The sequence below is a fragment of the Grampus griseus genome (genome assembly GCF_964374135.1).
Source record: "Grampus griseus genome assembly, chromosome: 10".
In the NCBI taxonomy this organism is placed as follows: domain Eukaryota; kingdom Metazoa; phylum Chordata; class Mammalia; order Artiodactyla; family Delphinidae; genus Grampus; species Grampus griseus.
In genome coordinates, this window is record NC_139004.1 from 72,509,592 (window position 1) to 72,535,841 (window position 26,250).

Below are 26,250 nucleotides of genomic sequence, written 5' to 3' on the forward strand. Positions count from 1 at the left end.
AGCGCCCACCTGGTATTTCCAATTAAATATGAAGCAGATGCCAAGAAGCATGATACCACCTCAAGTGTGTAGGATTTCCCTCCAGTCATCTCACTGCCTTTGCATGTCAATTCACCGCTTTGCGTTTCCTTTCCTTGTCACAAGGGTACTGTGAGAAATGGAACTAATGTTTTAAAAGTATGAAGAAAGGGGTTTCATTCTGAAATTGTTTCAACATTTTCCTTATTTACAATTTATTTATTTTTGTATTTGAAATGTTTGCGTATAATCACTTCACATAGGTGAGTGGAAATTATTACTGAAGCTGATGAAATGACTTAACACTTGTGAAACAGATAATTTCTGATATTAGTTAAATTTTATCCAGTCTTCCTAAATCTGTTTTTCACATATATATCAAACTAAAAAGAGGAACTAAATAAAAGTTTCAAAGATTTTCCACATTTCTTTTCACATTTTTCTTCCACAGATGTCTGTGATCTTGAGAGTCCGTGTGGAAGGCTGTGCTCCAAGTGAGACTGGTACATCAGGGAGGAGAACAATGCAAAGACCACTCACAAAGATCATTTAAAAGAATTACACCAAGATACTTGGGTTTTATAATATATATATTTTCAAGTAAGTGAAGGCAATTTTTTTTAACTTCTTTCAGATGTTTTCTTAATTTGTCCAATTTAGTCATCCAACTGACAAAGCAGAGCAACCCCACGTTTGATCCAGTGTTGAGTGGGTTGGTCTGTTTTCAACAGCATTGCAATGACAAAATTAGTCGAATGTCCTGTGGTGGAAAGAGTTCCTTTACGTTCACTTGTCTTGTAAAGAGGACAGACATAAGCATTCGACTTCACAATCTCAGACTTTTTAGCTTGAAGAAAAAGGAAATATATTCATTTGATAAAAGGAAAACAGCCACTGGTACTAAAAGAACAACTATTTATCTTGTAATAAAATGACCAGTACTAAATCTAAGATCATGATTATGATATTGAACATTTTAAAGTTATTATTGTTGTGTTTTTACAGCTGGCATATAATTATGGTTGTGAAACAAGGTAAATGATTTCATATGGTGCATGATTCTAGGTCTGTGGACAGGAATTGATTTTAAAGACCTGATCACTTAGCAGGTATGAAAACACTCAAGAGGACTTGGGAGAGAAGGAGAAATTAGGGAAGAAGGAATAAAATACAGCATAGGTAATGGAGGAGATGCAGAAAGAGAAACACAGCTGCTTAGAGCTCTAATACAAGAAATCCATAAATTAGAAGCTGAAGTTACTATTTTTTTTCAGCAGGTTATTACTAAGAAAAATATACCAACTCTTACCTACTCACAGAAAGAATCTATACACAATCCTTGAAAAGCCAGATATGAGATATTAGGAATCTTTCTAAACTGAGGCCACATTTGTCATAGTTATAAATGAACTGCTTTAATAATAAAAAATGCTTAATGGGTTGAGTGGTGATTGGGTAATTTATAAATTTTTCATTTATAGTTATTTGAGAATTAAAAAATAGAGAAGAAAGAAAAAACAAAAGAATGAGCTTCAATTGTTCAGATTTGGTAGGGAAATGATGATTGCAGAAGGAGGGAAGGAACAAGTAGGTTGCCCAAGGGGGCAAAATTGGCCTCCACCCCGTGTGGCTTGCAACATCTGTACCTTGGGGTACCTGGCTGGCTCCTAGGCCTAGGAGTTTCTTATAGCCAGAAAACTCTAGTCATTAGCTGGAGACTGTGTCAAGCCTATTTGTGTCTCTGAGAGGTATGCAAAGGCACTTCAGAATCAAAATATTGATGGGAAGCTCTAGACTGAAAAAGGAGAAGTGTAGCGGAGGGGCAAAGGAAACATTATATCCCATGGGATAAGAGCAAAAAGAGGCAGAATAATATTCCTAAAATAATATAAATGCAACCCAAAAAGGCAGAACAATATATTTCCATTGTAAACATTAAGTCACTATTTACTATAATTGAACAAAATCTTAATAGGTTTGAACAGAGACTTATTTGGGGAAGCAGTTATAATATCTATCATTATCTTTCCTAAAACTCTACAAAGTTCTGTTAGAAATATATTTACTTGGTTTTATCCATATTATGGGCATCAGGTCAAACAGAAGTTTGGGGTATTGTTCGGCAAGCAATCCGCTGTGAAGAGAAATTGACAGATGTTTATTAGAAATAAAATAAAATTTGCATCTTAGAAATTGCTACTTAGCTATTGGCTTTTAATACAAGAGAGGACCAGAGATATGCAGGAAAAGAAATGTAAAAACAAAACCAAACAAAACCAAGGAAGAGGCAATGAAGAATTGAGAGAAACAGAAGAAAAATATGGAAAGGCAATGTGTCAAACAGTGGACAAATATCAATTCCTGCCATTTTAAAAGCACTGTCCATGAGGCAGACACTATGCTGTCACATTTAACCTTCCCAATAGTCTTGTCCCCATTTCTAATCCTATTTCAGAGATGAAGAGTGGAAGGAAGCTCAGAGAGATTGAGTACTTTTCTCACAGTAACACAGCTCTTAAATGCCAGCATGAGGATTCAAACACAGATCTATCTAGAAAATGTGGTTTATTTTCCCTATGCTACATTGTTTGTTTCTTTGCTTGCTTGTTTGCTTGCAAGAGGAGGGAAGAAAGGGATGAAAAGATGAATACATATATAAGGAAACGTAAGTTAAGAGAAATGTCAGCAGAATGATGAAAATGAAAAGAGAGATAATCAAATGAACTATGTGCAGCTAAGTCTCCTCATATCACTGTCTTAGAACCATCTCTGTAAAACCACCTTCATGCTCCTTAAGTGACTTTCCCTGCCTTAGGCTTTAACCCTCCCTTGAGAGCAAAGTGTAACCCTGACTCTGGAAATAGAAGATTATGCTTAGTAATGGATTGTTAAAGAGCAGGGCTTCAAGGGAAATAATCTTTCCCTTTCTCATATGTCTCTCTGTGTGTATATAAATATATATATACACACATATGCACTGTTTAGTTTCCTAAGCTGGAAATTCAGTATTTATTTAAAATATGTACTTATTATGTCATCAAAATGCAAGAAACAGTTTTCCATTCACCAGGAGAAATGGGAACTTTACTGTAAACTGTTTGAAACTGAGGTGCTCCTACACATTACCAAACAGAACGTAACTGTTATAAAACAGAAGAAGGAAAATAATTTCAACTAACTTTTCTACTAGTAAGACCATTGAAATATTAATTCAAAATTGTTCAGAACCTGAAATTACTCACTCATTAACTGTCCGAGCCTGAGTAATGACTTACGGCAAGAATTCTGATATTATTTATTACTTGTCGTATTCTCTAGAAGAAGTCTTTTGGTTGATGGGGATGGCAGGGGGGAAAGGTAGCAGACAGCTTATCTCACCTATGATTCAACTACAAATGAATAGGTTTTTGCAGTTGAAACTACTGACCTTGTTCTGTCCCAGCGTGCTCCATCCAGATATAATCCGTGGATATAAACGCCATTTTCTGGTGTTCCCTCAGATGTATCAGAAGAAATAACCTGAAGGCAGAAGCACACACTAGCAATGATTTCCTCCCTAGACAACTTTGTCTCATAAAGAAAGCAGTAGCTAAATCTTCAGAACATATTCAGGGAAACTCCACCATATAATAGCTTCTTAAACTGTAAGACTTTTTCAGTAAAATGTAAATCTAAAAATATATAATACGATTCCTTTTGACATATTTATATGGTTTTACTGTACCTCATATTAATTTTTTGCTAAGATAGAAAAACAGCATTAGATTATTTGAATTGAATATTGAGATATATAAAAATTCTCTCATAAAGATAGCAAGACAAATATTATATACTTTCTTCATGAACACAAAGAATGGAAAGAAGTAGAATTGTTTGTAATGGGCTATAAAAATATGAATTCCCCATATCCTCCTTGCTTAAATACATGCCTTTGATGTAATGATATACTCTGGAGTTTAAGGAGTTTACTGTACCTCAAATTCATATCCTAGTAAATCAATAGGGATGGTATATTTTCTGGCATAATTCTGCATCGCTCCAGTTAAAAAGGCTTGCGTGAAAAAGAAACCTGAGAGCCAAAACACACGAGGTTTTCCTGAATTATACCAGTCCTATAAAGGAAAAAAAAAAATGCATTATGTTCATTTTTCAACTTAAGAATCACCTGACATACAATTCCTGATTCTGGTTTTTGTGTATGTTGCCCACACTTTCCATCACAGGACGCTTTCCTGACACCAAACACACAACCTATCTTGGCCCTTCTACCTTTTATCCCTTCTAGTTACTCTTCTTGGAAAATTCAAACTAACCTTAACATTAACCTGAATAAAACAAAATTTGAAAGATTCAAATCTTCTGCAAAAAGGCAAATGTAAATTATTTGAGGGTTTATTACATTACTTAATACCACTCAACCAAAGAGAGAAAAAAAAATACCACTCAAAAGCAACCATCTTGGGGCTTCCCTGGTGGCGCAGTAGTTAAGAATCCGCCTGCCAATGCAGGGGACACAGGTTCGAGCCCTGGTCCGGGAAGATCCCACATGCTGCAGAGCAACTAAGCCCGTGTGCCACAACTACTGAGCCTGCGCTCTAAAGCCTGCAAGCCACAACTACTGAAGCCTGCACACCTAGAGCCCGTGTTCCTCAACAAGAGAAGCCACCGCAATGAGGAGCTCACGCACAATGAAGAATAGCCCCTGCTCGCCATAACTAGAGAAAGCCCGCACGCAGCAACGAAAACCCGGCTCAGCCAAAAATAAATAAATAAAATAAATAAATTTATTAAAAAAAAAAGCAAACATCTTTAGATATCTTATGCATTGTCTAACTATAGCCTTCATGTGTTGGTTCCAGTTCCTTAATCCTCTTAAACTCCCTGCCTCCACATCCACTATCCCTGTTCCAGTTTAGATATCCTGGCCTTCTTTCTGTATCATGTGTACCTCTTCTTGTTTCTTCCCTCTGTCTGCTCAGTACATCTATAACGATGCTGCCAGAGTACACTTCTCCATGCATGGTTTAGATCAAGTTTTAGCATCTTTAATTCTTCAGCAATCTACTACTACCCTACCAAATTAAAGTCTAAAACATCTTAGGCTCCTATTCAAGATACTTCACAACCTGGCCCCAGATTGTATTTAAAGATCCATCCCTTTTAGTTCCCCTTTAAAAATCTTACATTCTAATCAGAATGTACTTTTGGTGGTCTCTTCTCTGCACTGGGTGGACATCTGTTGTTTTTTCTGCTTATCTTAAAGTGGCACTACTCTTATATCTCTCTGGAGGATGAACCCTCCTACACTTTCAATCGAAACACTTCTGGTGGTGGAAATGCACCTTCTGGAAGTGGGCATGTCATTCATGCCTAGCTGATCATACCTGCAGTCATAGTGACTGATTCAGGAATGGACATGTGACCCAATCAAAGCCAGAGATGTAGAGACTTTTGCTGGGACTTTTGGGGAAAAGATTCACTCTAAACTCTTTGAAGTTTTGTGGATGTAAGGCCAGAGTTGCTGTTGCTATCCTGCTACCGTCAGACAAGAACCTAACTGAGAATGGAGTTAACCCACAGAGACTGGAGCCGAGAGAAGTGCAAGAAGCCAGGATCAGGCAACCACATTTACACCCTAGGCCAAATGCTGCCTGGAGTCACTTTACTCCCTGGCTTTTTCAATTACATGAGGGAACAAACTTAATTTTTGCTTATGTCAAAATTTTTACAACAGAATCAATCCTAAATGATATAGTGCCTTTCATCCTACAGCTGTCTCTTTAAGTCCTCTTCCTTTATTTGTAGTGTCCAAAACCATTCATCATTTAGACCAGCTCAAATGCTACCTCATCCAATAAACAAACTCTGCTTTCCGAAGTAAAAGAACTCTCTCCCTTCTTTGAATTCCCAGAGCATCTTATATGTTGCTCTTAGCTTTTTCTTAGATACATAGATTATCTTCCTGTAGACTATTGGCAACTTGAAGGTAACCTGGCAACTTTATCCAGCAACAAAGCGCTTTAGACAAAGTGGGTCTCAATTCACATTTGAATGAACAGATGAATTAACAAAACGAACTTTGTCTCTGAGTGAGCAGCACACTATGGGAAGAAGCCAGCTTTGCTCCCTGGGAAGAAGAGAACAAACCACTGCTGGAGATGTTGCAACAGTACAAGCTGTCAGATAAAGAAGAAGAAGAGAAAGAGATGGAGCTTGACAAGGGTACAAACCAAGCAGAACTAGTATCATGCACAAGAAAGCTATAAAAACCCAGAGGCAAGTGTATAGAACGTTCCCTTGTTCACTCCAGGGCTTCATTTAGCCAAGAATGTCATGAGTGTCTGGGTCAGCTACTTACATACAATCTCTGAATTAGCTACCATTTACTGAGCGCTTAGTGCACACCGTAGGCGCTAAGTAATTTACATGCATCATCTCATTTAGTCCACGAAATAATTCAGTGAGTTAGGAATTATTCCTCCCATTTTACTGATGAGGAAACTGGGGTGTAGAAAGATGAGTATCTTGCTCAAAGTCACACAGATACTAAGTGTCGGATCCCAGATTTAATCTGAGATTCCAGCCAGTGTGCAAAAAGCTTAAAAAAAAAAAAAAGGCACAGGCAGGAGGAAGGGAAGGTAAGTAGAGTGAACAGTGAGAGAGAAATGAGAAAAGAAGAAAAAACTCCAGATGACTCAATTTGTTTAATTTGTTAACTCTAAGAATCATTAGGAGGTAAAGTCAAGAGTCCAGGGGAGAGAAAGATGATGGGAAAACTGTGCAGCTTCTGTAAGGGTAAGAAAACAATAGGGAAGATCCATTCAGGGGAAGAGATTTGTGGTGAAGGATGATAAACATGCCCAATAATGAGTGAGATTTTCCTTTCTCATTCAAACAGAATGATTCCAAGGGGAAAGCCAATTTCGGAAAGTAGAGTTTGATATGAACTTTATATTAACAATAACAACAAAGGAAATTTGTCCTGGATATTATTCCAGCTGGCACCATACCAGGACCCCTCTAGGGGACCAAGCTAAAGACTCTTCAAGGCCCTTCAGGAACAAAGCAGTATACGAGAAATGTAAGCACTTCCGATTAAAATTTCAGAAAAGTTTAGGAAATGAAAAAAAGCAAGATTATGTCAAGAGGAGGATGGAATTAACTATATGTCAGATACTTTTGATAAGGGACAGAAACTACTGAAGCCCGCGTGCCTAGAGGCTGTAATCTGCAAAAAGAAAAGCCACTGCAACAAGAAGCCTGCACACTGCAATGAAGCGTAGCCCCTGTTCGCCCAACTAGAGAAAGCCCGCACACAGCAATGAAGACCCAACACAGCCAAAAAATAAATAAATTTTTTAAAAAAATGTAAAAAAAGCCCTTATATTCTGATTCTTTTGTTAAGTGTATAATCTACATAAAAAGCTCCTATAAATTAATTTTTAAAAAATTTTTCAAAGAAATATGGGCCTAGGAGATGAAGAGGCAATTCAAATCAAAGAGGAAATAAAAAAACACCTAGAGACAAATGAAAACACAACAATCCCAAATTTATGGGATGCAGCAAAAGGAGTTCTAAGAGGGAAGTTTATAGAGATACAAGCTTACCTCAGGAAACAAGAAAAATCTCAAATAAACAACCTAACCTTACACCTAAAGGAACTAGAGAAAGAAGAACAAACAAAACCCAGAGTTAATAGAAGAAAAGAAATCACAAAGGTCAGAGCAAAAATAAATGAAATAGAGACTAAAAATAAATAAATAGAAATAAAATAGAAAAAAATCAATGAAATTAAAATAGAAAAAAATCAATAAATAAATAAAATAGAAAAAAATCAATGAAATTAAAAGCTGTTTTTTTGAAAAGATAAACAAAATTGATAAACCTTTAGCCAGACTCATCAAGGAAAAAAGGGAGTGGGCCCAAATCAATAAAATCAGAAATGAAAAGGGAGAAGGTACAACCAATATACACTACCAAATGTAAAATAGATAGCTAGTGGGAAGCAGCCATAGAGCACAGGGAGATCAGTTTGGTGCTTTATGACCATCTAGAGGGGTGGGATAGGGAGGGTGGGAGGGAGACACAAGAGGGAGGAGATACGAGGATATATGTATATGTATAGCTGATTCACTTTGTTATAAAGCAGAAACTAACACACGATTGTAAAGCAATTATACTCAAATAAAGATGTTAAAACACACACACACACACACGAGATATCGCCCTGCATCTCTCAGAATGGCTATCATCAAAATTAACACAAATAACAAATGCTGGCAAGGATGTGGACAAAAAAGAACACTTGTACACTGTTGGTGGGAATTTAACTTGTTGCAGGCACTGTGGAATATGGAGGTTTCTCAAATAACTAAAAATAGAACTAACATATTACCCAGCAATTCCAGTCTCGGATATATATCGGGAAAAAAACAACACTAATTTGAAAAGATACATGCACCCCAATGTTCATAGTAGCCTTATTTACAATTGTAATATATGGAAGCGGCCTAAGAGTCCATCAGCAGATGAATGGATAAAGTAGATGTGGTATATATATACAATGGAATACTACTTGGCCATTAAAAAGAATGAAATTTTGCCATTTGAAGAAACATGGGTGGACTTGGAGGAAGTTATGCTAAGAGAAATAAGTCAGACAGAGAAAGACAAATACTTTATGACGTCACTTATATGTGGAATCTAATAAATACAACAAACTAGTATATACAGCAAAAAGAAGCAGACTCACAGATATAGAGAAAAAACTAGTGGTTACCAGTGTGGGAGTGCAATGTAGGGGTGGAGGAGTGGGAAGCACAAACTACTGTGTGTAAGATAGGCTCAAGGATGTATTGTACAATGTGAGGAATAAAACCAATATCTTGTAATAACTGTAAATGGAAAGTAACCTTTAAAAATTTTATAAAAAGATTAAAACAAACAAAAATAGTCCCATGAAAAACTGGCCTAGGAGATGAATAGGCAATTCACAGGAGAGAACACAAACAGCAAACACACATACCAAAAGAAGCACAGACTCACTAATAATCAAAGAAACTCAAATTGAAACAAAGATATGCTTGACCTATCAGATTGGCAAAAATTAAAAAGCAATGTATGAGAAAGCCTATCTCTCCACATCTTCACAAGTAGGGTTATTTTATTATTAGCTTCTATAGTGAAACAGATAAAGCGTTTGTATAATAAAAGGGCAACTGAACACTGAGAGGTCATATACCTATGTGAATTTCCAAAATGTATTTTGGGGGCTCTCCCCACCCACTATCCTCACATAAGCATCAACCATAGGATGGGGGCAAGCAGAGGAGTTGGGGAGGAAAAAGAGTGTGCTGCCTTACACATCCTTTATGTGTGAGATTGCAGGGTGAAGCGTTCGGAGATTTCAAAGCACTCCATCTTTTCCCTGGTTTTATGAGATAAGAGATAAGAAGCACTGATTTCTAGATAATGGACAATTATTGATAAATCCAAGCCTCAGGCTCTTTTTGTGATTTACCATCAGTAGGAAAATCACAAGACCAAGTTGTGAATCTTCAAAAATATAAATGTCACATATTACTTGGGTTTGGGTAAAATAAAATTTTAATTTTCTACTAGTACTTTGAAATGTGTATAATTTTCAATATTCTAAAATTTTGATTAGATTACCATGAAACTACTAATCCATTTCATCTAACTCAGAGACATTCAAGTGACCACAGCCAATTTCTAGTATCTCTTCTAGTATCTCCCAAAAAATGAAAAAATGTATACGTTATAATATATATATATTATATATAATTTTTAACCTGTAAAAAGTTCAGCCGGGCTAGAAAGTCTGTGATGTAACTTCCTAGGGGTTTAAGACTTGGGTATGATCGTCGGGCCCATATTTCTGGAACCTTTCCAACAAGCAGACTACCAGAGAGTGCCTCCAAAGCAGAATCCATGACAACCACGCCCTTAATAGCTTTTTCAAGGTCCTGTAGAGTGTTGCGTATAGTTTTAATTAAACTGCAAGGAAAGAAATTGTGTCATCAACATATATGATACTAAATACCAACATACAGTCTTTCCAGTAGAAGAAATAGCAGGATACCGTTCACAGCTTTATGGGAGTGTATTCCCAAAATGTGGTCACCTCCCACTTGACAATATAAAGTAATTTTAGGTGATACTTGGATGCACATTTTTCATCTTATTTATTACATATGTATTTTTAAATATAGAAAATAATATAACTTGTATATCAAAATTGGTGCTTTCAAGGTATTATTGCTTAAGACCAGGCAAATTTAAACAGAGAATGATTTCAGAAAAAATATCAGGTAAATAATGTTATAGGTGACATGCAAATATGAAGAAAGTTATAAAGGTACGATACAATGGCTGAAACTTTGGAAACACTGAATTAAAACATACAGTGTATATTCATTTATACCCTTGCAAGTACTTTGTTTCCCACTGAGGCCCAAACTGCTAAGAACACCATAAATATACCTGAAGTGAGGGTTTTAGCCTAGAAGCCTAAGCAACTGAGAGAGAGTATGTTATGATATGTAAATACATATGGTATTTGTATAAGAATTACTAAATTAATTAAGGCATCATAGTGTTTTAATATGCTTCATTTTAAAATTTCAAAAAGTCTGGAAACTGAAACAAACTTGGAAACACTAGAAAATTCATAACCAAAACAATTCTCCATTCCTTAAGCCAGTATTTAACTGTAGAAAATTCAATTTGAAAATTCAAAGCAGGGGCTTCCCTGGTGGTAGAGTGGTTAAGAATCTGCCTGCCAATGCAAGGATCACAGGTTCAAGCCCTGGTCTGGGAAGATCTCACATGCCGCGGAGCAACTAAGCCCATGCAGCGCAACTAGTGAGCCTGAACTTTAGGGCCCACGAGCCACAACTACTGAGCCCATGTGCCACAACTACTGAGCCCACTTGCCACAACTACTGAAGCCCATGAGCTTACAGCCCGTTCTTCTCAAAAAGAGAGGCCACCACAATGAGAGGCCCGCGCCACAACAAAGACTAGCCCCTGCTCGCAGCAACTAGAGGAAAGCCCATGTGCAGCAACAAAGACCCAACACAGCCAAAAATAAATAAATAAATAAATATATTTATTTAAAAAAATTCAAAGCAAATAATTTGTTTGCTATTTTAGGGTACCTAGTCAATCCAGATAGACTCAGGAAGAAAATGGGGGGGTGTATATGTGTCAATGGCAGAAAAATGACAAGAGATGTATTTACACATAGACCAAGATAAGGCTCATTCCATCTTCACTTCCTGAGGAGAAGAGCAATAGGTGGATGAGAAATTATGATTAATGAAAATTTTTAACCAGTAAAAGCAGATCTCTATTTCATCACCATTTTTACATTATAAAAGATACCTTCCCTTCTGGGGCAGAAGATTATGCAACTTTAAAAAAGGAGAAAAACTCTAATGAAATGGCAAGTTTTGATAATATTTTCTTAAACTTTTAATTCAATACCAGTGTAACTTTTTATCAACTTTGGTTGGTAGCCTTCTGAATAACTGGGTATAGAGCTCCTTACTTGTTAAATCTTTCCATTTCTTGTACTAAAACAGTATTCATGCTCTCTTCATATCTCACGGGATACTTGAGTAGTGCTGATTCAATGTCAAAGTCATTTGGTAGCTAAGAGAATAGATTTTGAAGATCGCATATTACTCTCAGAATAAATAATTAGTTTCATTCAGCTACAATATCAATTATAGCTAACATTAGGCAATTACTATGTGCCAAGTATTATGCTAACTGCTTTCCAAACATTATCTCATGTAATCTTTACCATTCACTATTAGGTGGCCATCATTATCATTTAAGTACAGATAGGTTAAGTAAATGCCCAAGGGTACAGAGTCCGAAAGTGGTCTGTTTAAATCCATAGATCTCTAACACTAAGGCCCATGCTCTTTACTACAGGATAGAGTACTATGAAGAAGATATACATTTCTGAAAAGTTGTGTAATTTTCTTTTGTAAATTGAATTTTATTTTCCATTAATAAAACTGATATACCACTTCATAACTCTTTTTAATTTATTTCCAATAAATTATCAACTGGCTCAAAATGGATTTGCTTACATCACTATCAAATAATTAATGTATAAATGTAGCAAGGTTCCAGGGCATAGGGAAAGAGAAGGCCATTGAGTGTCTGATTTCAATGAGGCATCTCAGAGACACTTGAGGAGAAGCGATAAAGGGGACTTTGGGGTTGGTGATCAAGCCCCAAGACAATGGAATTCACACTCTTAAAGGGGCAAAGGAATTTCCCTATGGGGGAACTCCCAAACTAAGAAAGTTGAGCTGCCCAGACTGTCCCCAGGCAATGGTCCTTGGGTGGTACAAAAGAATTCTAAGTCATATTAGGTGGTGTCACTCAAGGCACATTTGGCTCAGCACAAACATTCTACCCCAATTAAGTCCTATATGCCACTTCCAGGTAACTTCCTGCTAGGGATCTTGTAAGAGCCACCATTTTGGGAGGGCAAGAACCTTGCCCCGAAGAGATAAACCACACAAGAAGAAGGGGCTGAGGGTGAGAAGAGGCAAATGGCAGAAGCAGAAGTCCAAGGGTGGAGGTTGGAGGAGACTAGCTTGATTTTACCCAGGGGTAGAAGGCAGTGTTGCTCCCTTCTCCTCTCCAGTGGCCACAGCCAGGCTTAAGGTGAGTAAGCTCTACTTAAGGACTGGTGTAAGGCAAGGGTACCAACTGTGAGAGTAGAGTCGGTGCCATCCGTGGTTTTTCAAGGCAGATGGGGTAGGGGTCAGGTTCTGCTCTGTCAGAGTGCCTGACACTGAAATATGGGGATAATTATAGTATTTATCCTGGAGGGGAGTTGTGAAGATCTGTGCTTAGCACCATAAAGTCCTCTTAGTAGTTCTTTACTGAATTTAAGACACAGAAAAAAGTGAGAAAAGAGATTATCATTCCACTTTACCAAGAGGGCTAAGTACATTGGGCTGTAGTATGGGGGGGAAAAAAGGCTGTAGCTGTTAATTTAGTGCTGATCTTATTTCCCTGTGCCTCCTCACTTCTGAAGGTATAGATTAAAAACCATTCCCTCCTTGAACCAGCAAGTTCAGACCATTTCCTCCATTTAAAAAAAGTAGGTCCGGGCTTCCCTGGTGGCGCAGTGGTTGGGAGTCCGCCTGCTGAGGCAGGGGACACGGGTTTGTGCCCCGGTCCAGGAAGATCCCACATGCCGTGGAGCGGCTGGGCCCGTGAGCCATGGCCGCTGAGCCTGCGCGTCTGGAGCCTGTGCTCCGCAACGGGAGAGGCCACAACAGTGAGAGGCCCGCATACCGCAAAAAAAAAAAAAAAAGAAAAAAAAAAGTAGGCCCACCATCTTTATTTAGAAATAATAATAAATCATATATTCAGTAGCTTATCCACAACTGTAGTTACTAAGAACTTACTATTTGCCAGGCATTATGCAAAGCACTTTAATTTAATGATCTCCTTAATGTTCACAAGAACATTACACAGCTGGTACTATTATCACCACTTTACAGATTTGAAAACTGATGTTCAGAAAGGCAAAGTATCTCACTCAAGGTCATAATGCTGCTAAATGGAGTTTTCAAGTTGACATTTCAGTGCCATTTTGATTTATGTTATATTACAAGTAACATATCTTAAGCTAAACATTACCTTGTTGAGAATATCTTTGGTAATTTCTAGTAGAATCTGGTCAGCACTTCCTGAGGATCCTGTCTGTTTGGAGCCTCCTTGGGTGAGGAGCAAGGACTCAAAGAGGATTTTTGTTTGTTGAAGATCTTTGGAGATATCAACATTTTCATGTAATCCAAATATCTCAGGGTGTTGAGTAAATGGAAGTTTCTACCAGAAAATAGATTCAACAAGCATCACATTTTCACTGGATACGTTAATTCATAAGGTAGACATGTGCAGACCAAAAAGGGTTAAAAATCAACTAAACATCAAACAACAGAGGAATCAAACTTTTCCAGTTTTCAGTAACTACTAGAAACAAAATATATTGAAAGCTGATTGAACCATAGTACTTGTCTAATCCTATACATTATGGAGGACTACTTCACTATTTGCTTTTTAGAAAAATCACACTTGAATCTCACCCTATTTTCAGTGATATCAGTTACCTTAATGAATTCAATGTACTCATTATAAGTGCCTTTGGGAGGTGCAAAATAGTTTCCACTGGGAGAAAACTTATAATGAGAGTTTTCAATTATGTTTGCGTTATAAAAGTCAGCCAGCATGGTTAAGAGGAGACGTCTGTCCCAATCATCTGTCACTCTTCCTCCATAGTTACACTCTCCAGTCAGGTAAGAGATAGCTTCAAATGGAATTGTATCATATTCATTTATAAATAACTGAAACAAAGGAAAAATGAAATGAGAAAAACCTTAAAGTATTTCACTTCATCTCCATTTTAAGATGGCCTTAAATATCTATCAATCAATCAATCATCCATCAATCTATACACATGGAAGTGGGGTTGGAAGAATTATCATCATGGTTGTTTTGAAGCCCCATGTCATAAAGGCCCTTATCACAGCACAGAAGCAGAAAAATACAATATTCTGTGGTTGTCTCGTTGGATTAATATATTTGGTAAAACATGACAGAAATAATGGGAAAGTATTGGAGTTGGACAGACCCGAGTTCAAATCTTAGCTCAATGGGTAAATTTACTTCTTAGCTTTGGTTTTCTCCAAAACAGGGATAATACCCACCTTACAGGGTTGCTGTGAGAATTAAAATTCATGTAAGTAATGTGCCTAGTTCAAAGTCTGAGTGAGTAGTAATTTATAGTGGGCATTTGATCTTTTTCCTTTGGTGGGGGGCTGCTGACCATCTCATGCATCTCATGTTTCATTGTAAGTCTACAGAAACTGAAAAAGCCGACCACTCACTTTCTCAGCCTCCATTATGGCTAAAGCCTAGGCTTGTGACCTGGGCTTGGAAACTCAGATGTAGCCATCCTAGACTGAACTGGGGTTTAGGGTGCAAAGAAGCAGGAACAGCAAAGAATTTTTTTGATGACATCAGAGAGTATGTAGTAGACTAGTGTCTGTGTGGCAGCTATGAGCTGTGGTGTCTGATATTTAATAAGAGTAGAAGGAATGCTGTTACCAGACATGATATGATTCTGGATATGACTGTGGATGCCTTGGCTCTCCAGCCATCTTGGTGATTCTGTGACCTACCCAATATTCTTTCAATAAATTCCTTTTCTACTGTTTTTGTTGACTGATAGAGCTAAATTGTAGATCTGACTGAGTGGAGGCTAAGAGTAGAGTATAGTGAGGACCTATATAAAGCCAACACTGAGGAGGGCACTGCAAAAAGAAAGAACTAGGGTCCTTGATGGCAACACTTTTGTTGAATCAACCAACTCCAGAGTCTGTCCTTCCTCTGCAACTCTTTTTTATGTGAGATAAAAAGTTTCATTATGGTTTAAGCCAGTTTGAATCAGGTTTCCCATTATCTGCAGCAGAAAAATGCAGATGGAGATTATGCTTTATAAGACAAAATTATAATTATTAATACCATCTAGCCAACTATTAGTGGTGTTGGGAGAACTGAATAAGTCATTCTAAGCAAAGGGAATTGCCTAGGGCCTGGTACACAGTGATCCTCCATCAATGTTAGTTCCTTTCTAATTTTACCTGTAGTTGTCGAATACTGATGCGTAAATCTGATTCATTAAATCCATATGGAATATTCCAACCAAGAGGACCAAATTTCTTTCTCTCTTGCACAAGGGCATGAAAAAAACAAACTCCAAAGAGTAACTTCTCCCATGCCTTTAAGATAAAAATATGCAACAAGGAAAAAATCTGATCAGGTTTCCATTACTAAAATGAGGGGAACTGATGATCTTTCATTATAAGGTTCTATGATCATATATCTCTACAAACTTTTATTTAGAAAGACTATCCAAAATAATGCTTACTATAAAAAGTATTAATCTTATGACTTATCCAAAACCTCCAAGCTAGACAAACTACAATAACATTATACTTTATTAAAATGCAATGGTGCTAGAGAGACATGCCAAGATGGCAGAATAGGAAGACCTTGAACTCACCTCCTTACTTGATACACCAAAATTACAACTACTTACAGAGCAACTATCTATGAGAACAAACTGAAGGTAGAAGAAAAGATTTTCCACAACGAAAGACATAAAGAGAGAACCACAAGATGGGTAGGAGGATCAGAGACATACTGTAGTCAGGACCCAGGTTTGCTGACCCACAAATGAGAGGAAAATCACAATTATAGAGGTCCTCCCCAAGGAGTGAAGGGTCTGAGCCCCACATTGGGCTCCCCAGTGTAGGGGCCCTGCACTAAGAAGACAAGCCTCCAGAACGTCAGGCTTTGAAAGCCAGCAGGGCTTATGTTCAGGAGAGCTGGTAGGCTATAGAAAACAGAGACTCCACTCTTAAAGGGTGTGTTGCAAAATCTCCTTAGTGCTGATGTTTCCTTCCATGCAGGGAAACTTCAATTAATGTAACACTCCTGGATTTTCTCCATCCTTATACTCACTGGTGGAGGGAGGAGTACCTATCTGACGGGTAAATTTGGGGAAAGTCAAGCAAATATGCTTTGCTCAGCTTTTCCCTTTTCTCTCTTAGAAGTGAGCTTCCGGCAGGGAAGGAAGTTTTCCTCTGTTCCTCTGGGTAGATAAATGTACTTAATTCTGGGTTCAGTAATACTAAGCCCACTTGTTCACAGATGTAAACTACATCTTCCAACCTAGTCTATATCAGTAATTAAGGTTATAATTTGTTTCCCATATGTTTGTACTTTTTCCTGTTTCTTAACTGGTAAGAATTTGGGCAGAGAAAAGGAGTGCTATTTATTGGAACTCCTAACGTCCTCAATACCACGTGCAAAACTTTTTTACATACGGATACATTGAAGAGTGTTATTAATATGTCAAAACATTATTACTAGAATTTCCATGAAGGCAGATTTTTTTGGTGACGGCAGTGTCTATTTTACTCTCACTGCATTATATCGTACCTAACAAACATATTTGTTGAAAGAATAAATAAATGATGTTAAAATAGATTGCTACTCTTGGGTCTTAATTGTCTTAATCAAATGCACTGTTGGACTTTTGTACAAACTAAGAAATGTTCATTCATTCAACAAATATTTATTTGAGTATCTACTACACGGGAAGCAGAACACAAACAACTGGGAATAAAATAACATAGGTAGAATTTCTATCTTCTTAGGAAATGCCTAAAGTTTAATATTAAATAAAATATTTATGTTTTCATATTTTTTCACTATAAAAACACATTTTAAAAGTTCCAGAGGCTGAGCATTACCAGTTCCTTTCCCTCGCATCCATTGAAAAACTGAGGATCAGAAACTGGATGAGTGAGATATGATTGGAGGAGATTTAGCCGAAGACCCGTAGGAGGCTCATTAGTCATTTTTACTCCATTCTGTAGAATTGTTACTGGGAACTAAGACAAAATAAACAAAGAGCATTACTCTAAATAACCAACTCAAGTCCTAAAAATACATACACTAGTGGATTAAAAATAGGTATAAGGGAGGACTCCAGAAATATTTTTAAAACCTCTTAAGGTTAAGCATTTAAGATATACAATATATCAATAACACATAACCAAATAAATGTACTAAACTCCATAGGAAATAAATATACTTTTGGAGATGGGTAACTTGTGAGCCAAAGCCTAAAGGATGAATTACAGCCTTCGGGAGAAAAATCTTCACATATTTTTTCCAACATGGGCATCCAGGAGACAGCGAGGTGACAGTTCTGTAGGCAAACCCAAGTTCCTTCCTCTATTGCTGCGTTAATCATTTTTGTTGCAATTGGTCCTTGTCCCTGTCCCAGTGAAATAGCTTGAAATTTATTTCCAGACATAGCTTTATCATTTGCAAATTTCAGTAGGCCTAAGAGGGCACAAAAAAATAAATGGTTTCACTGCTTACTCTAAAATTATAAAATGTGCCTTATGTTTCAGTGTATAAGTATTTAATTGTGAATAATTCTAGTTACCTTTCCTTATAAATACCGAATTTACTGATTTGCACTCATCTAAGAAATAGATATTGAACAAGATGATTTATTTATAATTTATTAAGTTGACATTATGCACTTACTGGCCATGGGATCTGCTCCTGGAGATAACACAAAAATTAAGGGAATGGTGCAATTTGAATCCAAATAACTCTTTGCCAAATCAAATGGTGGAGGCTCTACAAACTTTTTCCCTAGTTTGTCAGTTACATAGTTAGTTATGGCTGGACTTATCTGTTGAAGAGAGAAAAAATATGATCTTTAGAGTAACTTTTATTTCACATAACAACTTTGATTATTACTGAAAACCGACAGAGTAAACTATGAGTCTAATGGATAAGAAAAGCATGCAGCATATCATAGGCAAAGCGCTAATTTTCCTAATATATAAAAGGTATCTATAAATTGATGGGACAAGACTAACAATCCAAAAGAAAATGGGCAAAGAAGATAAACAGTTTATAGAAAATGAAATAGAAATGGATCTTAAACATAGGAAAAGATGCTCAACCTCATTTAGTATAGCAGAGACTGCAAACTGTCCCCATTCTGTGTCTCCTTTTGGTAACAGAACCCCAAGTTTTCCCAACCTTTCATGCAGCTAGATGTGGCTATGTGACTAAGTCTTGGCCAGAGAAATACAAATGGACATTATATATGGAGCTTCCAGATCCTATTTTTTATAAGGAAACTGTTTGCCTTCAACACTCTCTTTTCCTGTTCAACAGATGTGGTGTTCATGACCCAGCTTCAATCTCACTGACAAGGACCACACTTTAGGAGTCTTCTCTAGCATGAGAGAAGGAACTTGAATCTATGGATGATCTCAAGAACAGAGGTGCCCTGCCAGCCCTCAAGCAAATACTCTGGGCTGTTAGGAGAGATAGAGAAAATAACTTCTATTTTATTTCAGCTACTGTATTTTAGGTCCCTTTGTTACAGCAGCTTTGTCTATACCCTAATACTTATAAATAAGAAAAATACAAATTATAATTTTACTTAGATACCATTTTTCACCATCAGCTTGTTATATAAATGGGACAAAGATAGCCTGTGTGTATTTACCGCTGGATTATTTATTTTTCACAGTAGGCTAAAACCTGTTAGCTCAAAAGGCCACTGGCACCAAACTCAAAATGTTACATATTCAACTGTTTTAAACATAGCCCAAATAAGCAGATTTTTAACCATTTAGAGTCTGCCTACTTTTCACCCAACGTCTGCTAGCCATAAAAAGATAAGCCCCAGGATATAAAGACCCCAAGCCACTGCTGCCCTTCAGAGCTCTGACACAGAGACTCTCAGCCGCCATGCTGATGAATAATGTTGTTCAGACACCACACAAGTCCCCTCTCCATTAGGAATTCCCTTGCCTTCCCCTCTCCTTTGGAGTTGTGGACCTCCCCTCACTCCCAGTCTCTGGACAGACACCTGCTATGAGGGATTTCTTCCTCCCCAACAAACAAACCTGTCAAAGTAACATCTAATGAAACTCATGTGCGTTACTGCCACCTCGATCAGCCCCAGAATCCTCAACCCCTCTGCACAGATTGGCAAAGATCCAAAAGTTTGGCAACAGGGCTTCCCTGGTGGTGCAGTGGTTAAGAATCCGCCTGCCAATGGAGGGAACACGGGTTTGAGCCCTGGTCTGGAAAGATCCCACATGCCGTGGAGCAACTAAGCCCACGCACAACAACTACTGAGCCTGCGCTCTAGAGCCCATGAGCCACAACTACTGAGCCCATGTGCCACGACTACAGAAGCCCACATGCCTAGAGCCCCTGCTCCACAACAAGAGAAGCCACCATAATGAGAAGCCCGTGCACTGCAATGAAGAGTAGCCCCCGCCTGCCGCAACTAGAGAAAGTCTGCACGCAGCAACGAAGACCCAACACAGCCAAAAATAAATAAATAAATAAATAAATATATTTTTTTAAAGTTTGGCAACATACTGGGTGGGCAAAAGTACAGGTAAACAGATATTTTCATATACTGCTGAGGAAGAGCAATCTGGTATAACTTTCATGGAGGACAATTTGAAAGTATCCATAAAATTACAGAGGGCAAATCCACTGACATAGCAATTTTGTTCCTAGGAATTTATTCTGATATATAGTTGCACATGTGAGAAATGACTTTTGAATAAGGTTATTCATTGCAGCATTTTTATAATAAATAATATATAAATATTATAAAGATCCATCAGTAGGAACTGGCTAAAGAAATTATTGTACACTCATACAATGGAATACCATGCAATTGTAAAAAAAAAAGAAAGAGAACACTATTTGTGAATTAGTAGAGAAAAAAGCAATATGCAAAACAGTGGATGCTACCGTTTCTGTTGAAAATAAATGGAAAAAGAATTTATATGTATGTACATTTATATGTGTATAAAAGGACAACAAGAAGCAGATAACATTAACTGCTTGAGAGGAAGGATGATGAATGACTGAGAGATGGAGTCTGGAGGCACACTTTTCATCGTATTCATATATTCATGTGATTCAAAACAGTGCATCAGTTTTGAAACACAGGAAGATGTGACTTACTTGTAAATTATATTAAAATTAATTAAAAATAAAAGAATGCTGTTCATCAATATTAGCAGCAGAAAAATCAGTACAAAGAGGTATCAGACATTATCTTCTAAATGCCAAAGGACTTTCTAAAGGGAATGTGTAGGAATTTGATGGAGAGAGGAGTGATCATCACAGGCTTCTTTGGTCCCGGAAGGTTTGTGGAATACATGGGGAGGAAGGATAGGGGCTTCTATATGGGTAATTTACTGTAATTGTGAGCAATTCTGTAGTTTTAAATAGAAGTTTCAAGCTGAAAAGAGGTCTGATTAGCCAAGGTAATAGACTGCAAAGCTGTACTTTTGTCATTATTCTACAGGTATTGACAGGCTCCTGAAGGGTTTTTTTTAATAAAGAGCTCACAATGACATAGCAGCTTTTTATTTCTTTCTTTAATAACTACACATGAGCAATGATGAAATCTTTTTCATCCTTTTACCATTAATACCATGTAGAGTTTCCACCTAGCACAGGAGATCTTCAGTATACATTTTTAAGGAAAGGGAGCTGCTGAGGACACAGAGACCTTGCTCTGCATTACCCTACGCACTGGCCAGGGGCAATGCTCCCTGACATGATGCAACTGCAATCGAGTATGATAGTTTTCTATAGAAAAAGTATCTTGTTCCAGTAATTTAACATGAGAAGAAGTTATAAGACTTTTCTATAATATTAAAATATATATTTTAATCCTTCATGTAAGATACTCTAGAAAAGAAATTATGGAGACTTAAACAGACCTGGATATGGGCTTTGTGAGGATTAATTTTATGTGCCAGCTTGGCTAGGGCACAGTATCTAAATACCTGTTAAGGTATTTTTAAAATAAGATTAACATTTAAATCAGTAGACTTTGAGTAAAGTAGATTACTCTCCATAATGTGATTCGGCCTCATTCAATCAGTTGAAGGCCTTAAGAGAAAAAAAGACCAATTTCTACTAGGAAGAGGGAATTCTGTCAGTAGACCACCTTTGGACTCAAGCTGCAACATCAGCTCTTCCCTGGGTCTGCAGCCTGCAGATTTTGGACTTGCCAGCTTCTCACAATCATGTGAGCCAATTCCTTAAAATCATCAGAATCCTACTGATTCTGTTTCTCTGGAGAATCCTGACCAACACAGACTTTAACTGAATTTGGTTTAATGCAATTAAATCCAACTCAACTCACAGATATTTACTGAGATGTCCAACCATCTGCCAGGTACTGCTTTAAGTCCTGGAGATATTGAACAAAATAAGACATGGGTCCTGACCTCAAGAAGCTCAGAGTCCAGTGGGAGACCCTACCAAGTAGACAGACAATTATTGTGTATTCCAGTGTGGTCAGTGTGGTGTTTAAGCACAGGATCCCAAGCATGGCAGACAAACCAGTAACCCCACACGTGGTACTGAAACAACATCTCCACTGGTCATCAGAGAGCCATTCTGTGGAATGCAAATAGGCAGGGGTTTCCCAGATGCAGAGCTACTCATTCCTAAGTTTACCATGAACAAGGGAAGCTATTTGTGATAAAATAATGAATAAAGCACTGTTTTGGCCTTCAAGGGACTTATTTTCTAGTGAAAGGAACATATATATATATATACATACAACTATCAGGTAGGAAAGAATGAGGTACATTTTAATAATGTACAAAGGTCTTTGGGAGTTAGAGTAAGGAGAAAGACTCAGAAGTCACGTAATTATATAGGCCTCTGTTTGAACCTACTCAGAGACTGAATGAAGCATTCGATAATGCTCCTTGTGAAAAAAATGTAAAAAAAAAAAAAAGGAAAAAGAAAAGACAGGACCATTGCAATCACTTTCAATACCTTCATTTTATATGTGGTTGTAACTGGAACTCAGAAAGGTGAAGTGACTTACTCAAAGTTTTAAGATACATATATAAGCATAGCTTTTAGTTTTTGGGGTTTTTTTTTAACATCTTTATTGGAGTATAATTGCTTTACAATGGTGTCTTAGTTTCTGCTTTATAACAAAGTGAATCAGCTATACATATACATATATCCCCATATCTCTTCCCTCTTGCGTCTCCCTCACCCCCTCCCTATCCCACCCCTCTAGGTGGTCACAAAGCACAGAGCTGATCTCGCTGTGCTATGCGGCTGCTTCCCACTAGCTATCTACTTTACATTTGGTAGTATTTATAAGTTAGCTTTTAGTTTTTTGTTTAAAATTTTTCCTTTCGTAACACTATAACACTTTTCTCGAGTGTATGAAAATTTATTTCACCTAAAGAAAGATTTTTGTGCTTGTTTGAACTAATAAAATTATGACACATTCAAGATTTTTTACTGTCTTCTGCTTCTAGTCAATATTGAGGAAATGGACCAGATTTACCTTCTTGCCATAAAGAACTAAAAAATGGGCAATATTAATGAAACAGCCATTTTCAGACATAAGGCTGTTCAGACAATAGGTGGTACAGGATAGTGATTCCTGATAAAAAAAAGAAACAAACAAGGTGAGACCTATTATCCCCTTGACTTTCCTCTGGGAGATACATTCCAGACTGTGGAACAAGGAGAGCAACTGAAAGTGGTACAACACAGTGTTGCTGAATTGGGAAGACAGGCATCAGAGTTCAAGGAGGCTCAGGCTGCTGGAAGTTTCAGAGTTCAAATCTGAAGGGAAGTATCCAGAGAAAGAGCTCAGAAATCTGCATAATATTGTCCTTCTGTCTTTGCTGAACACCATGGTATGTATACATAGGCCAAGCAAAGAGTGACTGGGGAGCTGTGAACTTGGGATATGAGGAGCTACCAGAGTTCATGAAAGGCTGGGAATCATTCAAGTTCCCAGTAGCCACAATGGAGAGTCCTTGGTGATCACTTGGGGCATTCAGTAAAGGCCCTAGAAGGACCACACTTTAGCCATGGAACTAAACTATCCATGGAGTAAAGGCTATTCTATACCTGCGCTAACAAATCTTAAAACAATCTTTGAAAGGAGCAATCTGAATTTAACTGTATAGTCAAAGGGGTAGGTAAACCTTTTCTATAGAGAGCTAGATAGTAAATATTTTAGGTGTTGTGGGCCACATACAATTTCTGCTGCTTATTCTTTTTCTTTTCTTTTTAAAATTTACTTATTTTATTTATTTTTGGCTGCATTGGATCTTCGTTGCTGCACATGGGCTTCTCATTGCGGTGGCTTCTCTTGTTGCGGAGCATGGGCTCTAGGCGTGCAGGCTTCAGGAGTTGTGGCATGTGGGCTCAGTAGTTGTGGCTTGTGGGCTCTAGAGTGCAGGCTCAGTAGTTGTGGTGCACGGACTTAGTTGCTCTGCGGCATGTGGGATCTTCCCAGACCAAGGCTCGAACCCGTGTCCCCTGCATTGGCAGGCAGACTCTTAACCACTGTGCCACCAGGGAAGCCCTATTATTTTTCTTTAAAACAACCCTTTAAAATGCAAAAATCATTTACAGTTCATGGGCTGGACAAAAATAGGTCACTGGCTAGATTTGGCCCAGAGGTGTTGTTTGCTAATCCTGAACCAGCAGAACAAAAGTCAACAATCTTTAAAGGAAGATGACAAAATCAAAATCATAAACAATGTTGAGCATCCAATCAAACATTATTGGGCATGCCAGGATGTGGGAAAATATAATCTATAACCAAGAGTAAAATCAGTCAATAGAAACAGATTCAGAAATGATGGAATTAGCAGTCAAGGATTTAAAAACAGTTATTATAACTGTTTCCAAGTATTTAAAGAAAAGTATAAACAGAATGAAAGGAGAAATAGAATATATAAAAAAGAACAAAATGAACGTTCTGTAAATGAAATATACAGTTGCTGAAACAAAAATTAATTGGATGGAATTAATAGCAGATTAGACACTACAAAAGAAGAAATCACCAAATTTAAAGATAGCAATAGAAACTGTCCAAACTGAAGTACAGTGATACAAAGGATTTTAAAATAATTAACAGAGTATCAGTCACCTATGGTATAATATCAAGCAGTCTAACGTATATTTAATTGGAATCATGGGAAAAAAGTATTTGAAGAAATAATGGCCAAAGTTTTTCTCAAGTTGAGGAAAACTATAAACCTACAGATCCAAGGAACTCAATGAACCCACATGAGCATCTGAAATAAAGGTTGAAGTACCAAATAACAATAACTTTAAACCTAGTACTTCATAAATGGCAAATTATCTGGGTTCCAAATAGAACACATTTGTCTTTTACCTTATCAGGTCTTAAGCACCGAAGAATTATGATTTTCTGTAGTTCATTTAGCCTTGTATCCATTGGTGCTGGAAATTTAGCATTGTGTGGCTCTTTACTATCGTAGATCTCCCGCCATTCAGCTATATTGTCACAAAAATGATTCCTAATGGAAAGAAAAGCTTAATGATTATCCTTTCATTGGGAAAAAATTTTAAAAAGAGATTGTTGAATGAGGAGATGAATCAAGACAGCTATAGAAATATTTTTTAAAAATCACTAGATTACAAATTTACCTGTTACTATTCAATGCTAAGTCATTGTGTTTAAACAATTACCTGAGTCCTTTGAACGCAGGAAATTCACTTGCACGACAGATTTCCTCCCAGCTTTTATCCTGTAGCCAAGTTGGATCAGGATTTTTCTCAGAACTCTTAAGACTTACACCTCCAGTTAAAAGAAACATCAGTTCCTGGTATTCAATCTCTTTCTTTGCCCTGTGTTCCCAAAATAAGGACTGCTGTAAATTGTTGTTTTAAAATTGAATGAAGTCAATTTCTGCTTATATAGCCTGGATAAAACAATCAGAACTGACCTACCCTACTGCTATAAACAACTAGGAACTGGAAAAAAAAATAAACAATTGTTTTTAGAAATTATAATAGCTAGTGCAGGACTGTGGGCCATGAAAAAAAGGGAGACAAGGTGATCCCCATGATTGCCTCAGCTAACCGCCAGGAGGCACTTTTCAGACTACAAAGCATGAGGGTAATCAAATCAGAATCTAAGAGTACTGCTGAGTTGAAGAGACAGAGATCAGAGTTAAGGAAGGCTAAGGTGGCTGCAATTTGTGGGCAGAGTACCAGAAGAGAGGAAGATACATGGATGAGGAGCTCCAGAAATCTGCACAGAAATCCTTTTTATTCTATTGCTAAATGCTGAGTTATGTATGAGTAGGGTAAAACCCCAGGACGACAGGCAAAGAATATCTGGGGAGCTGCAAACTAAGTAGTTACCAGAGTTCACACAGGAGTGAATATATGAGTTATTGCCAACTAGAGTTGAATTTTTATTGAACACCAGAGGAGTTCAGTGGTGACACTGGAGATACTTTAGTAGTGAAGCTAACCTAGCTGTAGAATAAAGTCTACTCTAAAACTGTCATAAGAAATCTTAAAAATAAGACTTGAAGAGGTCAAATGAATTCAGTATAATTTAAGTACCTGCAAAAGTAAAGTCTAGTGCTCTTTAAAGCAATTAAGAAAAGAGAGAAAAACAAATACCGTATGCTAACATATGGAATCTAAGAAATCTATAATCATATATGGAATCTAAGAAAAAAAAAAAAGGTCATGAAGAACCTAGGGGTAAGACA

At 37.3% G+C, this 26,250-nt stretch overlaps 1 protein-coding gene across 1 annotated transcript in view; it reads right to left on the reverse strand.

Annotated features, from left to right (window-relative positions):
• Positions 1-674: 674 nt before the first annotated feature.
• DNAH12 (dynein axonemal heavy chain 12) overlaps positions 675-26,250 on the reverse strand; it is a gene marked incomplete at its 3' end in the record, with an annotated part of 211,639 nt that continues 186,063 nt past the window's right edge. Inside the window, exons 61-74 of the mRNA XM_082663999.1 lie at positions 25,214-25,372; positions 24,897-25,041; positions 18,206-18,356; positions 17,742-17,995; positions 17,398-17,538; positions 15,721-15,858; positions 14,188-14,421; positions 13,718-13,906; positions 11,592-11,695; positions 9,832-10,036; positions 3,993-4,130; positions 3,446-3,537; positions 2,085-2,152; positions 675-865 (exon numbers count right to left, since the gene is read on the reverse strand). Coding sequence (XP_082520125.1) covers positions 675-865; positions 2,085-2,152; positions 3,446-3,537; positions 3,993-4,130; positions 9,832-10,036; positions 11,592-11,695; positions 13,718-13,906; positions 14,188-14,421; positions 15,721-15,858; positions 17,398-17,538; positions 17,742-17,995; positions 18,206-18,356; positions 24,897-25,041; positions 25,214-25,372 — 2,209 coding nt within the window. The remainder of the gene's footprint in view (positions 866-2,084; positions 2,153-3,445; positions 3,538-3,992; positions 4,131-9,831; positions 10,037-11,591; positions 11,696-13,717; positions 13,907-14,187; positions 14,422-15,720; positions 15,859-17,397; positions 17,539-17,741; positions 17,996-18,205; positions 18,357-24,896; positions 25,042-25,213; positions 25,373-26,250) is intronic.